Source organism: Hippopotamus amphibius, chromosome 1 (genome assembly GCF_030028045.1).
Source record: "Hippopotamus amphibius kiboko isolate mHipAmp2 chromosome 1, mHipAmp2.hap2, whole genome shotgun sequence".
Taxonomy (NCBI): Eukaryota; Metazoa; Chordata; class Mammalia; order Artiodactyla; family Hippopotamidae; genus Hippopotamus; species Hippopotamus amphibius.
Genome location: NC_080186.1, coordinates 161,622,326 through 161,639,382, shown reverse-complemented (window position 1 = coordinate 161,639,382; position 17,057 = coordinate 161,622,326). Strand labels below are relative to the sequence as shown.

Sequence of the window (17,057 nt, the reverse complement as noted above, 5' to 3'; positions counted from 1 at the left end):
CCTAGCCTCATACAAGAACTTTAAAGGAGCACTGAGTACAACTCAGGTTTAGTCTAGATTTGCAAGTAGTGATGAGGGTTTCCCTGCGCATGGAACTTTCAGCTATCTGCTCTGCTTGGCCTGTCTCATTCTGCTTTGGGGAGAGGGGAGACTTAAAGACAGGCTGGGATTGTTCTGACCCCACGGCTGCACAGGCAGGTGGCGCCAGACATGTGGAAAAGGCCTTGGGATGGGGCTGTGGCCAGGCCAACCATAATTCTTTTCTGATTGGAGACAGAGGCTGTGGGAATGGGTTTTGAGGGTCAGGGGAGGCGGGGAGGCCCTTTTGATCCAAATGGTGGTGGGAGGAAGGGAGAAATTGGGAACTTGGAGGTCCCAAATCATCCACGTCAGTTTGGCTTCGGAATGTTCTGGGCACGTCTTCTCTCTCTCTCTCTCTCTCTCTTTCTCCCCTTCTTTCTTTCCCCCTTCCCTTCCTTCTCTCTTTCTTTTTCTTTTCTTGCACATGTCTTTTTGCCTGGTTGTTGTTGTTATATTTTAAATCAAATAATTAACCCAGTATGAGTTCATTTCTTTGCAATTGATTGTCTTACTTTCCCATCTAGAGAGAGATTGATTTTAACTGATGTTTCATGTGGACTTGAAAGTGTATTCTGCAGTTGTTGATTGTAATGTTCTATATGTGTTGATAAGCTTAAGTCTTTTAACTGTGTTATAAAAATCTTGTAAATCCTTAATGATTTTTTTATTGTGGTAAAATATACAAGGCATAAATTTACCGTGTTAACCAGTTTAAGGTGTATAATTCAGTGGAAATAAGTACATTCACATGGTGTTCAACCACTGCCACTCTCTGGTCCAGAACTTTTTCATCACCCCGAAAGGAAACCCTGTACCCATTAGCAGTTGCTCCCCATTCTCTCCTTCCTCCAGCCCTGGCAACCACTAATTTGCTCTCTGTCTCTATGGATTTGCCTAGTTTGGATATTTAATGTAAATGGAATCATACAGTACACAGCCTTTTGTATCTGGCCTCTTTCACTTAATGTAATGTTTCCAAGGTTCATCCATGTTATAGCAGTGTCATAATTTCATTTGTTTTTAATGGCCGAGTAATAGTCCATTGAATGGATATGCCACATTTTGTGTATCCATTTGTCTTTTAATGAATGTTTGGATTGTTTCCACCTTTTGGATATTGTGAATAGTGTTACCCTGAACATTTGTGTACAAGTTTTTGTTTGAACACCTGTTTTCAATTCCTAGGAGTAGACCAGCTGCATCATATGGTAATTCTATGTTTAACTTTTTGAGGAACTGTGAAGCTATTTTCCACAGTGGCTGAATCATTTAAAATTCCCACTAGTACTGTATGAAGGTTTCATTCTCTTCACCTCCTTGCCAACCATTCTTTCTTTTCTTTTTTTGACGATAGCTGTTCTAGTAGGTGTGAAGTGATATCTCGTTTTGGTTTTAATCTGCATCTCCCTAATGACTGATGATATTGAGCATATTTTCATGTGCTTGTGGCCATTTGTATATCTTCTCTGGTGAAATGTCTATTCAAATACTTTGCCCATTTTGGGGGTTTTATAATTTTTATTTAAAATTGAGGTAAAAAATAAGAAATTCTGGTAAAATATGCATAACGTAAAATTTACCATCTTAACCATTTTTATATGTATGGTTCAGTAGTATTGTCTATTCACATTGTTTTGCAACCAATCTTCAGAACTTTTCCATCTTCTCAAACTGAAACTCTATACCCTTTGAATAACTCCCCATTCCCTGCCTCCCAGCCCTCGGCAACCATGATTCTATATACTTTTTGTCTTTGTGAATTTTACTACTCTACATACCTCATATAAGTGGAACCATACAGAATTTATGTTTCTATGGCTGGCTTATGTCACTTAGCATAACGTCTTCAAGGTTCATCCACGATAGGCATGTATCAGAATTTCCTTCCTTTTTAAGGCCAAATACTATTACATTGTGTGTGTATACATTTTGTTTATCCTTTTGTCTGCTCATGGACATTTGGGTTGCTTCCATCTTTCAGCTGCTGTGAATAGGGCTGCTGTGAATATGGGTGTGCAAATATTTCTTTGAGACTCTGCTTTTAATTCTTTTGGGTGTATACCCAGAAGTAGTATTGCTGGATCATATGGTGATGTTATTTTTCACTTTTTGAGGAACAACCATACTGTTTTCCATAATGAGTGCACCATTTTACATTCCCACCAGCAGTGCACAAAGTTTCCAGTTTCTCTACATCCTTACCACCATGTGTTATTTTCTGGTTTTTGATAATAACCAAGTTATATCTTATTATAGTTTTAATCTGCATTTACCTAATGGTTAGTAATCTTGAACATCGTTTCATATGCTTATTGATCGTTTGTATATCTTCTTTGGAGAAATGTCTATTTAAATCTTTTGCTTTTCTTTAATTGAGCTGTTTGTGTTTTCGTTGTTGAGTTGTAAGGGTTCTTTATTCAAGATCCTATACTCTTAGTATATGATTAGAAAAAAATTTTCCCTTTTTGTAGGCTGTCTTTTCACTCTCTCCTGATAGTGTCTTCTGGTGCACAAAGGTTTTTAATTTGATGCAATCCAGTTTATCTATTTTTTTCTTTTGTTGCTTGTGTTTTTGGTGTTTTATGTATAAGAAACTGTTAACAAATACAAGGTCATGAAGATTTAGCTCTGTGTTTTCTTCTAAGAGTTTTATAGTGTTGGCTCTTATGTTTAGATCTTTGATCCATTTTGAGTCAATTTTTGTATATGGTGTGAGGTAAGGGTCCAACTTCATTCTTTTGCTTGTGGATATTCAAATTTCCTAGCACATTTGTCCCAGCATCATTCGTTGCAGAGACTATTTTTCCCCATTGGATAGTCTTGGTACACTTGTCAAAAATCAATTGACCATAGCAGTACAATTTATAAATGTATCAAAGTAACACAGTGTAGGGACTTTGCTGGTGGTCCAGTGGTTAAGACTCCGTGCTCCCATTGCAGGGGCCCTGGGTTCGATCCCTGGTCAGGGAACTAAGATCCTGCATGTTGTATGGTGTGGCCAAAAACAAAACAAAACACCAAAATAAAACAAAAAACAAAGCAAAGTAACACAGTGTATACCTTAAACTTATACAATCTTACATGTCAGATTTATTCAATGAAAAATTTCAGTTGACCATAGATGTATGGGTTTATTTCTGGAGTCTTAATTCTATGCCATTGATATATACATCTATTCTTATGCCAGTGCCCCACTATTTTGATTAGTCTAACTCTGTAGTAAGTTTTGAAATCAAGAAGTGTGAGTCTTTCAACTTTGTTCTTTTCCAAGATTGTTTTGGCTATTGGGATCACTAACAATTCCATATAAATTTGAGGATAATCTTTTACAAATCCCAAAAAAGACCATTGGGATTTTGATAGAAATTGCATTGACTCTGTAGATCAGTTTGGGAAGTATTACCATCTTAACTGTACTAAGTCTTCCAATCCATGAACACAGGATGTTTTTATATTTATTTACATCATTAATTTCTTTCAGCAATCTTTTTTAGTTCTCAGTGTACAAATTTTTCACCTCCTTGGTTAAATTTGTTTCTACGTACTTTATTTCTTTTGATGCTATTATACATGAAAATGTTTTCTTAATTTAATTTTATGATTGTTCATTACTAACATACAGAAATGTAATTGATTTTTGTGTGTTGATCTTATATCTTGTGACTTTACTGAATTTGTATTTTAGCTGTAACAGTTTTTTTTCCCCAGTGGCTTCTTTAGGATTTTCTATATATAAGACCATTTCATCTGTGAATAGAGATCATTTTACTTCTGTCTTTCTAATTTGGTTGCCTTTTGTTTATTTTTCTTGTCTAATTGCTCTGGCTAGAACTTCCAGATTCTACAGGGTTGAATAGAAATGGGGAAAATGGGTATTCTTGCCTTTTCTTGATCTTAGGGGGAAAGCCTTCAGTCTTTCACCCGGATGTATGATATTAGCTGTGGATTTTTCATAAGTGCCTTTTATCGTGTTGAGGAAGTTCTCTTCTATTCCTAGTTTGTTGATTGTTTTGTTTTTTTGTTTTTTTTTCATGAAAGAAGTGTTGAATCTTGCCAAATGCTTTTTCTGCACCAATTGAAATGATCTTGTGTTTTCCCCCCTTTATTCTATTAATGTGATATATTATGTTAATAGATTTTTATATGTTGAACTACCCTTGCATTCCTGGGATACATTCCACTTGGTCATGGTATATAATCCTTTTAATATGCTGCTGTTTGCTAGTATGTTGTTGAAGGTTTTTACGTTTATATTTATAGGCAATATTGTTCTATACTTTTATTTTCTTGTGATTTCTTTGTCTAGTTTTGGTATCAAGGTAATGCTGGCCTTAAAGAATGAGTTAAGAAGTATTCCCTCTTTTTCAGCTTTTGGGTAGAGATTAAGAGGTATTGGTGTTAATTTTTCTTTAAATGTTTGGTAGACTTCACTGGTGAAGCCATCTGGTCTTGGGTTTTTCTTTTGTGAGGTTTTTGATTACTGACTGAATCTCTGCCTATTCGGATTCCCTATTTTTGCTTGAGCCAATTTGGGTAGTTTGTGTATTTCTAGGAATTTGTTTTACCTAGGTTATCTAATTTGTTGGTATTAACTAATTCATTGTTATTAACAAATTAATTGCTTAGTATACTTGTTCTTCTTGTTGCTGAGAAAGCAGTGTTAAAATCTCCAACCAAGTTTATGAGCGTCTTTCTCTTTTTAGTTCTGTCAATTTTTGTCTTTTATTTTTTGAGATTGTGTTATTAGGTGCATGCAGATTTAGGATGGTTATATCTTCTGGTAGATTGACCTTTTATCATTAAGAAATGTCTCTACATCTAGTAAGGCTTCTTGCCTTCAAATCTATTTTGTCAGTTATTAGTGTAGTTATACTGGAGTTCTTTTGCTAGTGTTTGCACATATATCTTTTTCTATCCTTTGTCCAAGATTTCTGTCCCCTTATATTTAAGAGGTGTCTATTAATCTTTGCCTTTTAATTTGACCATTTAATGAATTACTACTATATTTGAGTTCAAACATACCAGTTTACTCATCTGGTCTATATTGCTTTTTTTTTCCTGCTTTCTTGCCTACTTTTGGATTATTTAAGTACTTTTTAGAATTCCATTTCCCTTGTTAGCTTGTTAGTTATGAATTTGTTTGTGGTTTATAATGTGTATCCCTGAATTATTAAAATACTTTTACCACGTCCTGGGAAATGAAATAACCTTAAAACACTTTAATGTCATTTAGTTGTCTTCTCAACTTACATACTACTGTTATCATCCTTTTAACTATTATATCTCTTTCAAAATTTTATTCCCCAGAAAACCTTGTTATTTTACACCATCAATAGTCATTTATTTATTTTAAAAAAAATTTTTATTTGTTGACTGTGTTGGGTCTTCGTTGCTGCACACAGGCTTTCTCTACTTGTGGCGTGTGGAGGATACTCTTCGTTGTAGTGCACGGGTTCCTTGTTGCCATGGCTTCTCTTGTTGTGGAGCACAGGCTCTAGGCAGGCGGGATTCAGTAGTTGTGGCACATGGACTCAATAGTTGTGGCTCGCGGGCTCTAGAGCGCAGGCTCTGCAGCTGTGGTTCACGGGCTTAGTTGCTCTGCGACATGTGGGATCTTCCTGGAGCAGGGATTGAACCCGTGTTCCCTGCATTGGCAGGCAGATTCTCAACCACTGCATCACCTAGGAAGTCTCTCAATATTCATTTAGATTTAGCCACCGTTTTTGTTGCTTTTCTTTCCTTTCTACTTCTCCATGCTTCCATCCAAGATAACTTTCCTTCTGTCTGAAGAATTTCCTTCCTTTGTTAATTTCAACTTTTTTGTTGAAGTATGACTGGGGTGTTTCCAAGACCCCTTGTCCTTGGTGGGCCCTGAATTCCAACTTTTGTTCTCTAGTCCTATTGACCACTCAGTTGCTCACCCTTTTGGCCACTGCTTGAGAACTGACAAATGCTTCAAAGAGGAAAGCTGCTCCTTGTCAGCCTCACCACTCCATGTTTCCCTTCTTTGCAGGATCTTTACCCTTGAAGTCCTCATTGCTCTTATATTCCTCCAATGTCTTCACAGATATGTTTTATTAATATTTTGACCAGCAATTTTTTCTGATGGGAAGGTTCACCTGCAACAAGACAGTCTGTCATTAGTAGGATTGGAAATCTTGCCTGATTATTTTTTGATTTTGCACCCCTGGCTGATGGCTGGGGAATGTTCAGTGTGTGTGGAACTCAGACAATATTGTCAACAATGCCCTCATACTCCTCAATTACGAATGTACACATAAATGACTATATACACGTATACATACATACATACATATATGTACATGTGAAATATACACATAGACATATGAAACATACTATATTTAGGCACACATAGGATCATTTCTCCTTAACCCTTTGGAAAAGATGTAGAAAATTCTTGCTTGTCAGCTACTTATAAAGCTTTCTATTGTTGTTTCCTGAATTATTTTCTGTGGTGTGTGAATGTCCCACATGATGTTAATAGAATCTTTGCTAAAAGGGTGCCAAGGTCAATAAATTTGAGAAACTGCACATGGAATCCTCTCCTTGGAGACTCTCAACGCACAGAAGCATGTTAAAATCTCTGAAACATATAAACTTATTTGATTATGAAATTCTTTTTGGGGGGAATTCCTATTCCCATCTGTAAGTGAATCTTGGGAAACACTGCCTTACAGCAAACCTAAATCCACAAAATCCTACACCAGTAAATATCTACTGTTCAAGGGTCTTTGTCTTCTCAAAGATGAAGTGCCACCAGTGTTTCCTCAAACGTGGACACTGCAAGGAGAATCTGAAAGTATGCATATCAGATGTTGGGTTTGGAGGGCTGGAGCCCCTCTTCTAATTATTGATTAAAAAAAGAAGGCAGAACTTTGGGGTACAGTCATTCCCAGCTCTTGATCTGTTTGTGCCTCTTGGAGTGAAACCATCTGCTCGGGTTCCCTTGGTCCCAGCGCAGCTCAGCATGGGGTACCCATGTGTGTTGGTGGAAATTGACTTTTGATTCTCTTAAGACCAAACTCTCCCTCACTTCTCCTACCTCTTGGAGGTCTTGCCGCCCCTCTGTACAGGTGAGAGGGTGAGACAGTTGTGACGGAATACACAGAGCTTCTGCTCAGGAGCCAAGAGGCCTGGGTTCAAGTCCTGGTGCTGTGTGACCTTGGGAGAGTTAACCATGGAGTAGCGGGTGAGAGCACGGGCTTTGGTGTCAGACACACTCAGCCCTTCTGCTTCCTTGCTGTGTGATCATGGGCATGTCACTTCACCTTCCTGCACCTCAGTTTCTTTACCTGTCAAGTCGGGGTAATAATAACACCTGCCTCACCTTCTCTTTGTTGTGAGAAGGAAATAAGATAATGCATGTTGAGTACAATACCTGGAACATGCTAGGCACCTGGCAAATGTCAGCTATTATAATATTTCATCTAACCTGACTCCTTCATCCGGGTTTGAGGAGAACCCCAACCTCTCATGATGCTTGAGGATCAAATAGAATCTTGAATGTGAAAAAGAGTTTTGTAAACTCTTGGAGACAAAGGGAAATCTAGGCAGTCTTTTTTCATTACTGCCCTTGATGCTGCCTCATCCCTTCTGGTTGGGCATTGCAGGGTGTGGGAACCACACTAGCCTCCATCCCTGCTCTTAGGCAGAACCATTTCTCCATTACAGAACATTGGCAAGAAGATGTCCTGCCAGCAATTCATTGCCAACTTGGACCAGCTGAATGATGGCCAAGACTTTGCCAAAGACCTGCTGAAGGTATAACTTGCTGAAGGTTCCCATAGCCCCAGCTGTGTCTGGGGTGGGTGGAGAGGAGAGAACTTTCTGACTCACTAAATCCTGATGGTCCAGATTCTTAATTCTGGCGTCAGGGTTGTGATGACTTTGGGATAGAGGTAGAGACCATCCAGCTCAACACGTGACTGTTATGTGTTCCCTGAGTTAGGCAGAGGGGTAGGCTTTGTGAGATTTGTTTTTAGTGCTCCACTATCATTATTTCTGTCATGGTAATCCTCAGTCTTGCCAGCCATTGTCACAGCTGCCGCCGCCATCACCACCACATTTATCACCACTACCACTTTCACCACAACCATCATTGTCATCGCTCATTATTTCAGCATCACCAGGAATCTAGCTTTCTTTTGAGGCTGAAGCCCAAGGTTGAACTCTGCCCTTTCAAGTCTGGTCAGTTCTCCACCTTAAAGGAAGAGGAGCAGGTTTCTGGTGGTGGGGATGGGGGGTGGGGGGTGCGGGTAGATGGTGAGTTCAGTTTTCGATAGTGAGTTGGAGGGACCTGATGATATCAGGTAGGCAGTTGAATAGTGAGTCTGGAGGTCAAAAAATAAACATGCTTCCATCACTCTTCTTACCATAATTATGTTCTTCATTGCCAGGAGGCATTTAAAAGTGTATTTGTAAGTAAGATCAAATAATTGCAGTCCCTTCACCCTCCTACTTCCTGCCTACTCATCCATCCACCTACCCATCCTCTCATATATCCACTCTTCCATCCACCCACCCACACTGCAACTTAATCATTCATCTGCCCATACACCCACCCATTCACCCATCACCCACACATACACTCCTACACAGTCCCCTATACACACTCCGCATCCACTCACCCACCCATCCACTCACCCATTTCCCTGCTCATTCACCTACCTACGAACCCATCCACCTACTCATCCTCAAGTCTATCCAATCATCTAAACAATAATCCCCCCTCCCATCCCCCCCTCCACTTTCACACATCCAATAAATAAGTGTGAATCAAACACCTACTTTGCCCCACTGGCTGAAAAGATGCTCCCTCATTGCATCCACATTGCTAGATGGCGGTTTCTTTGACTTTTCATTGAACTCTTCTCTCTCTTTTCCCCTCTCCCAGACCCTTTACAACTCCATCAAGAATGAAAAGCTGGAATGGGCCATGTGAGTAGTGTCCATGGGCACAGGTATGGGGAGACTGAATTACTGGGAGAGGGGAGAGGGAGGGCTGGGGGTACTGGGAAGTCACACTGGTTACTCTCCATGGTGCTGATCTCGCCCATCCAGGGCCCTCGTGACCCCTGGCCGGCTGGCCAGCTCCTGGTGTTGAGTTCCCCTTTGGGTTCGTTTTCTGTCTTGATAAAAAGTGTGCAATGTTTACAGCTATGGAATAGATTGAACTGTGACTTTAGTTTCATGATGTTCACAACAGGTTTTCTGTTCAGGGGATATTGCCACTATTCCCAATGACGATAGCTCTTTCCCCTCGGGGAAGTAGGCAGGCATGAGCTACGAGTCCCTTTACAACTCCAATAATATGACCACGTTGGGGTGGTGACTGCTGTTGGCCGTGGGGAGAGGTGACTTCCCCCTAAACTTCTTCCCCTGTGATGGCAGTGAGACCTGGAGGTGCCCAGCCATCTGGAAAGAGGTGTGGTGACCTTGCTGATTGGGGAGACTAAGAGGCTCTTGGGGAAAGTTGCCCCTCCACCATGCTGTACTCCCCGGGGCAACCTGGGTCTTTGGGTCCATGTAGAGATCCCAGGCAAGGATTGTTAGGAACCCCAACCCAAATGGGGAGAGCTGGCATTCTTCTACCAGGGCTCCAATGGGGAACCTAGGCTTTAGGGGCCTCATATACTGGCCTTCCCTCCCTCACCGCGTCCCTGGGGTTTGGGCAGTCTGGCCATGGGTAACTGCTCCCTGGGGCTGGCTTTTAGAGAGGAGAAGGAAGACCAGGAAGGAAGCCTTAAGGTAGTAAGATCTCCAACTTTGTGATCAAGGGTGAAGACTGGAGCTTGGAGGCCAAAAATCAAAGCTCAGAGGAGAGGTGTCAGAATTGAAGACTCAGGGGAAGGGTCAATGGTCTGGATCTGTGGTCTGGAACTGGAACCTCCTTATCTCTGCTCTTCACCTGTAACTGGCTTCCAAAGGAGTGTTTCATGGGGAGAGGGCATGTTGATGTGGGGATGAGGCCCCTGCGGAGGCGGCACTCAGGCCTAGCATTTTCCTAGTGATGAAGAGGAGCTGAGGAGATCACTGTCTGAGCTGGTGGATGACAAATTTGGGACAGGCACAAAGAAGGTGACACGGATCCTGGATGGTAGCAACCCCTTCCTGGATGTCCCGCAGGCTCTCAGCGCCACCACCTACAAGCATGGGGTGCTGACCCGGAAGACTCACGCCGACATGGATGGCAAGAGGAGTGGGTGTCAGGCGGGGAAGGGGCATGGGGTGGGATGCTAGTCCAGAGGGGGCCCACACCCCCTTGGCCACTCATCTGGGAATGCACACGCAGGCAGATGTGTCGGGGGACGCAAGGGAGGAAATACTGGGGTGGGTGGTTGTGGCCACACTACCCGTGCCCCCCTCCCCAGCGCCCCGTGGGAGGCGTGGCTGGAAGAAATTCTACGCGGTGCTCAAAGGGACCATTCTGTACCTGCAGAAGGTGAGAGACTACCCCAGCGTCCTTACCCAGAAAGGGCCAGCTCAGCCCCTGCCTTACGGTGTCCAGAGGGTCCTGGGCAGGACCTAGGGCTTAGGCAGATCTTGGGTCCTCCCTGATCAAGGGCCTTACTTGGGCTCATGTAGGGCTTTGGTGGTTTCAGGGAGGGGTCTTTTAAATGTCCAGGGGTTCAGAGGATACCCAGTGTAAGCCTCTGTTCAGGCTTCTGGGGCCAACTGGGTGTTTGGAGGAGTGCCTGGTGATTCTTGTTGGGGTGGGCATGGCATTAGAGTGGCAGCAGCTGAAGAATGGTGGGATGTATAGGGACAGAGAGAAGGAGAGTGAGAGGGAGGAACAATGAGGGTGGAGGAAGTACGGGTCAGTAAGCAAGAGCCTGGTGATGACAGAGGCTTGTCCACCCCCTACCTGGCCTGTCCAGGATGAGTACAGGCCTGACAAAGCCCTATCTGAGGGCGACTTGAAGAATGCCATTCGTGTGCACCATGCTCTGGCCACCAGGGCCTCCGACTACAGCAAGAAGTCCAATGTGCTCAAGCTGAAGACAGCCGACTGGAGGGTCTTCCTCTTCCAGGCACCGTAAGTAGGAGTGGGAGCCACCTCACTCCCACCCTGGGCTCAGGGCCTGCCCCACCCCCTCGCCTTGTCCCCCTCAAGGGAGGCGCCCTTAGCTTCCCCTACATAGCGGCCACGAGGGTGAGTGTGTCTGCAAACTGCTTGGGTCCTTCTGTGGGCAGCAGTGGTTTCCGAGTGTGGCCCCCTCAGCATCTCCTGAAAAATTTGTTAGAAATGCAGTTTCTCTGGTCCCACCTTAGACCTCCTGAATCAAAAATGCTGGGATGGTCCAGCAATTGTGTTTTAACAAGCCCTCCAGTTTATTCTGATGCACACTGAAGTCCCTAAATACAGGGCAGTTGGAATCTTTATAAATCATCCTCCACTTAAAGTCAGAGGGTTGGGTGCAAAAGACGCGTCCAACTGTTTCTCAGTTTGTCCGTAAGGCCTTCTTCCCACTCTCCTGCACTCCATCCTCCTGTGACTTGAGATTGGGGTGTCATGTGTCAGATGAGCTTAAAAGGGGGGAGGCTGGTAGGTGAGCTCTCAGGACAGGAGTGGACGTGCTGGGTGAGGTAGTGGGGCAGGGACAAGAGGGCCGAGTAGGGGTGACCAGTTGCCCAGCTGCCTCTAACAATCCCCTGCTGGTCTCAGAGTCATTAGCTCCAGGCCGTTAGCTCTGGACCTAGCTGGGCAGCTTTATTTTCACATGAAAATCCAGGTCTTGCCTGGGAGCCTGGACAGAAGGGGAGCTCCCTACACAGACATGACCAGACCCATCCAGCCCTCATCCTGCCACCCTCCCTCACTCCTTTGCCCACCTATTTGGAGGTCTTCGTGCCCCTCTCTGTGCGGGGCTGGTGCTGGGTATTGGCTGCTGCGATAGGGAGTCCTATTGTGAGAAGCCAGCGTGCTCTCCCCCCATCCTGTCCCCAGGAGCAAGGAAGAAATGCTGTCGTGGATCCTTAGGATCAACCTGGTGGCTGCCATCTTCTCGGCCCCCGCCTTCCCAGCTGCTGTCAGCTCCATGAAGAAGTTCTGTCGGCCCCTGTTGCCCTCCTGCACCACTCGCCTCTGCCAGGTACAAGCTCCTGGGATCACACTGCCACCTCCCCAGGCTGCCTCCCCTGTGCCAGGCCCCCTGTTCAACAGCCCCCACCTCCGTGCCTATGCAGCGCTTGGTCCTGGACTAAGAGACAAGCTGAAGGGGCAGATATTCTCCTCCATCCCCACTGCACCCCACCCACATTTACAGATGGGGAGACTGAGGCCACACACCACACAGTGGCCTGGCTGTGCCAGTGGCGGTGTGTCCTGTGGATGTGCTTGTGATCTGTGGGCATCATGTGTGTTTGGGCACAAATGGGAGAGAATATGTGCGTCATAGGGAGGGAGCAACAGGTGAGACGTGGCTGATTCTTCATCCAGGGCTCTTTTGCTGCCCTCTCCTACCTTTAAATGTTTTATTTGTAATTCTTAAAAAACTCCTGCTCATTAATACTCCATTTTCAGGTGTTTTTTTGTTTTGTTTTGTTTTTGAGAGGAGAGGATAAATGGTGCGCCACCACTTGCGAGGTGGAGGGCAGGGGCAGCGCCATACTTCCCATCCTGTCACGGCCCTTTCCTGCTGGGCCCTTGTCCGAGGTCTTCTCCACAGAGCCCCTGGGAATGCCCAGAGTCCCTGCGCCTGCACACACGGTGCACACTCCCCCGCGTGCACACATGCCATTCCAGGACACTCGTGTTTGTGTATATACATACGTGCTGTGCACCCACACCAACACCACACTCGTGTCTGCACACACACACACACACACACACACACACACACGCAGCCCAGTGCCCACACGGCATAAAGGGGTCTGGCTGTACTGTGGCGGGTGGTGTGTACTGTGCACTTGTCTGTGAGTGGCAGTGTCTCTGCCTTTCTTTGGGTGTGATCGGGGTCTGTGGCCATCGGCTGTGTCCCAGCATGAATGTGAGAGACTGTGTGCATCGTATGAAGGGAGGGGGTGCCGAGGCCTGGCTGCCCCTTGGTCCAGTGGGTATGTGTGCGTGTGACAGTTCATAGGAGCCAGGGGGTTTGTCTGGGTGACCGTGTGCTTGTGTAAGGGAGTTTCTGCGTGCACACATGCGTGTGAGGGTCTCTCATCTCCTGAGCCTGCCGGGGAGGCTCTAAGGGAGCTGACGCCAGTGGCAGGAGGGGAGGAAGGAAGGCGGCGGAGGAGCACTCCCGTGGGCCCAGGCCTGGCTCTGCCCCTGTGTATTTGACGACCCAGGCCAGGCCTCTGTTTCCCTTTGGTGAAGCAGCTCCTGGTGAGACATCCCTTTGACCTCCTGAGAGTGGGGCCTCACAGCCCATGACTTGTCTTTGCAGGAGGAGCAGCTGCGTTCTCATGAGAATAAGTTGAGGCAGGTGACTGCAGAGCTGGCTGAGCACAGGGGTCACCCAGTCGAGCGGGGCATCAAGTCCAAGGAGGCCGAGGAGAACCGGCTAAAGGAGCATTACCTCACGTTCGAGGTGGGCCCTTCAAGGGAGGGATTTCAAAGGACAGGGCTGGGGCAGGAGGGAGAGGCCAGCCCCCGCCATCCACATCACTCTCCAGCCAGAGGCTTCTGCTTTGGGGGCTCCCCTGAGGTAGTCGTGGACCATGGTCTCCTGCGGACCAGTCTCTGCACAGTCTAGTTGCACAAACAAGTGTGCCCTCACTTGTATTTCTCAGAGAGCACCAGACAGGCTCTACTGGAAACCCCCGTCACCCCTCTACATCTTTTTCCAAGTCCCTTCCTCGCCTGCCCTTTGCCACAGGCCCAGCTTTTTGGGACGTTTTTATGACCAGAGCATAGAACTCGCAAGCCCTCTCCACGTGCCTCCCCCCACCTTGTGTCTCATGTGCCTCTTTCATGGAGGTTTATCAAGTAGAGCTCCTTGGTCTCTCGTGCTGAGCTTTCCCTTCTTTCCATCTTGTCTCTGCCCCCTCCCCTGCTTCTGCCCCACAGTTGGGTGAAGGATGGGAGGTGGACTTGGGGGAGGAAGGCAGGAACCACTTGTCCGTCTTGGACTGACCTGCACGAGGAGGGTGGACAGACTTAAGAGAGGCTGAGACCAAGTCAGGAGCAGGAGCAGGAGGGGCGGGAGTTGCCCACCTCAGTCTCTAGATCTTCGTGCTGATTTTGTAATGCAGTGTAGAGGAGAGAGGAGAGCTCCCAGGATAGATCCTGACCTTTTGAAAAACATAACACTTTATAGCTTTCAGAAGTCTTCTCAGATCCACTCTCGTTGCAGTGTTAAAAAAGCCACACGGATTGCCAGGTGTGATTCTCTTCACTTCCCTTGTACTGATTGGTTTAATCCTCATATCAACTCTGTGATGTGCATTTTGTTATTATCCCCATTTTACAGATGGGGAAATTGAGGCTTGGAGAGGTTGGATCACGTGACTGAGGTGACACAGTTGGGAAGTGCAGGAGCCAGGATCCTAACCTAGGCGATTGATTGTGGTTCCAAAGCCCCATCTGGCTTAACTGGGTTGGGTGGAGTGGTGGGGCAAATGGAAGTTAGGGATGGCGAAGCCTGAAATGAAAGGTCTTTTAGCTCCTGTGGCAGAGCTGGGTGAGACCGGCTCTGACCCTTAGTCCCTGTCTCTCCCAGGACCGTGGTGAGGGCCTGAAGCTCAGAATCAAGGTCTCAGACACTGCCAAATCTCCCTCCTAAATGTTTACCAATTTATAGCCCCTTTAATAGCTCATGAATGTGCCTCTCTTTCCATGCCCTCACCAACACTGCACATAATCTTCATTAATCTGATAGGTTTAACAAGTGATATCTTGCTGCTGTTTTAGGTTGGATTTGATTTTTTTAAAATTGTGGTTAAAAAGCATACCATAAAATTGATCATCTTAACCATTTTTAGGTATATAGTTCAGTAGTGTTAAGTCTGTTCACATTCTTGGGCAACCAATCTCCAGAACCTTTTCATCTTCCCAAACTGAAACGCTGTGACCATTAAAGACTCCTCAGCACCCTCCTCCCAGCCGCAGCCCCTGACAACCACAGTTCTCCTTTCTATCTCTATGAAAGTGACTACTCTCTAGGTACTTCATATACATGGAATCATACAGAATTTATGTTTTTGTGACTGGCCTGTGTCACTTGACATAATGTCTTCAAGGTTCATCCCTGTTGTAGCATGTGTTAGAATTTCCTTCCTTTTCAAGGCTGAATACTTCTCTGTTGTATTTGTATACCCCATTTTGTCTACCCTTTCATCGGCTGATGGACATTTGGGTTGCTTCCATCTTTTGGCTACTGTGAATAGTGCTGCCATGAACATGGGTGTGCAAATGGTTCTTTGTGACCCTGCTTTCAGTCCAGCTTTTATATCCAGAAGTGGAATTGCTGAATTGTGTGGTAGTGTTATTTTTCATGTTTTGAGGAATAGCCACACTATTTTCCACAGTAACTGTACCATTTGCATTCCTACCAATAGTGTACTTGGGTTCCAATTCTTCCACATTCTCATCAACACACTTGTTACTTTCTGTTTGGTTTTTGTTTTGATAGTAGTTATCTTAATGTGTTTGAGGTGATATCTCATTGTGGTTTTGATCTGCGTTTTCCTGATGAATAGTGATGTTGAACACCCTTTTGTGTGCCTATTGGCCATTAGTATATCTTCTGTGGAGAAATGTCTTTTCAAGTCCTTTGCCCATCTTGAAATTGGGCTGTGTTTTTGTTGTTGAATGGTAGCAGGTTTTTTTCCCCTTTAATATTCTGGATACTACACCCTTACCAGATTTATCATTTGCGAATATTTTTTTCCCATTCTGTAGATTGCCTTTTTACTCTTTTGATTGTGTCCTTTGATATAGAGAAGTTTTAAATTTTGATAAAATCCCATTTGTCTATTTTTATTCTTGTTGTCTGTGCTTTTGGTATCATATCCAATAAGTCATTGCCAATTAATTTGGATTTTTAAAATTATGAGTGAAATTTCTGTGCATGTCCCTTGCCTAGTTTTTTTTTTATTGGATTGTTTATCTCCTTTTTATTGATTTGTGAGAGCTCTCTAAATATTAAGGAAATTAGCCTTTTGTTGTATAAGGTACAAACATTTTTTCACATTTTGTTGTCTTTTGACTTTGTTTTTGGCCTTTCTCTGCCCTTTCCCCAGAAAAGCCGTTATGAGACCTACATCCACCTCCTGGCTGTGAAAATCAAAGTGGGCTCAGATGACCTGGAGCGGATTGAGGCCCGGCTGGCCACCCTGACGGGGGATGACCCTTCTCTCCGCAAGACACACTCAAGCCCTGCCCTCAGCCAGGGCCACGGAACTGTGACTGGCAGCAAAGCCACTAGGGATACCACTGGACCTGATACTTAGCTGACATGGATGGGCAGGCCCCAGAGGCAGGCAATGCCCCCAGAGGGGTCAATGAGCACAATTCTAGCCAGGGGGCACAGGGACCCGCTCCAGGCAGTTGTTGGGCAGCCAGAGGGGTGTGGAGAGCCCTGTGGGCCAAGGGGATGGAGCTGCTGTTCATGGCGTTGATCTTGCATCCTGGGGCTGCTCTGGGCCTCAGACCCTCTCCCAGCCCTCACATCCCTCTCCACCCCAGAGCCTCATTTTGTAGGCCAGTTGTGTGCATGCTCTAGACACCATCTTACTGGAGAAGCGGGAAGGGCAGTTGGCTTCCCAGGCTCTCCTCTTTTCACAAGTTCCTCCCCTCATCTCCCTTGTTTCCGAGGGCAGGTCTCGACCCCTGGTCTCAGCTTGGACTCCCACCATTTCTCCTCCTCCTTCCTCTGAGTTGACCAGCAGCAGGTCTGCAGACCACCAGCACTGTCCTCTCCTCCCTCCACTCAACAGTCTCGGGAACCACACCCCGTCCTCTTGCCTTGCCCGGCAATAATGTAGGACCCAGGCCTGTCCCTCAGTGCCAA

The 17,057-nt window shown here is 45.3% G+C and overlaps 1 protein-coding gene across 1 annotated transcript in view; it reads left to right on the top strand.

Moving 5' to 3' along the window:
• PSD2 (pleckstrin and Sec7 domain containing 2) overlaps positions 1-16,497 on the top strand; it is a 32,927-nt gene extending 16,430 nt beyond the window's left edge. The window contains exons 7-14 of the mRNA XM_057748347.1: positions 7,774-7,863; positions 8,996-9,039; positions 10,110-10,300; positions 10,473-10,543; positions 10,980-11,137; positions 12,050-12,194; positions 13,491-13,634; positions 16,288-16,497. Of these exons, the coding sequence (XP_057604330.1) occupies positions 7,774-7,863; positions 8,996-9,039; positions 10,110-10,300; positions 10,473-10,543; positions 10,980-11,137; positions 12,050-12,194; positions 13,491-13,634; positions 16,288-16,497 (1,053 nt within the window). The remainder of the gene's footprint in view (positions 1-7,773; positions 7,864-8,995; positions 9,040-10,109; positions 10,301-10,472; positions 10,544-10,979; positions 11,138-12,049; positions 12,195-13,490; positions 13,635-16,287) is intronic.
• The last annotated feature ends 560 nt before the right edge of the window (positions 16,498-17,057 follow it).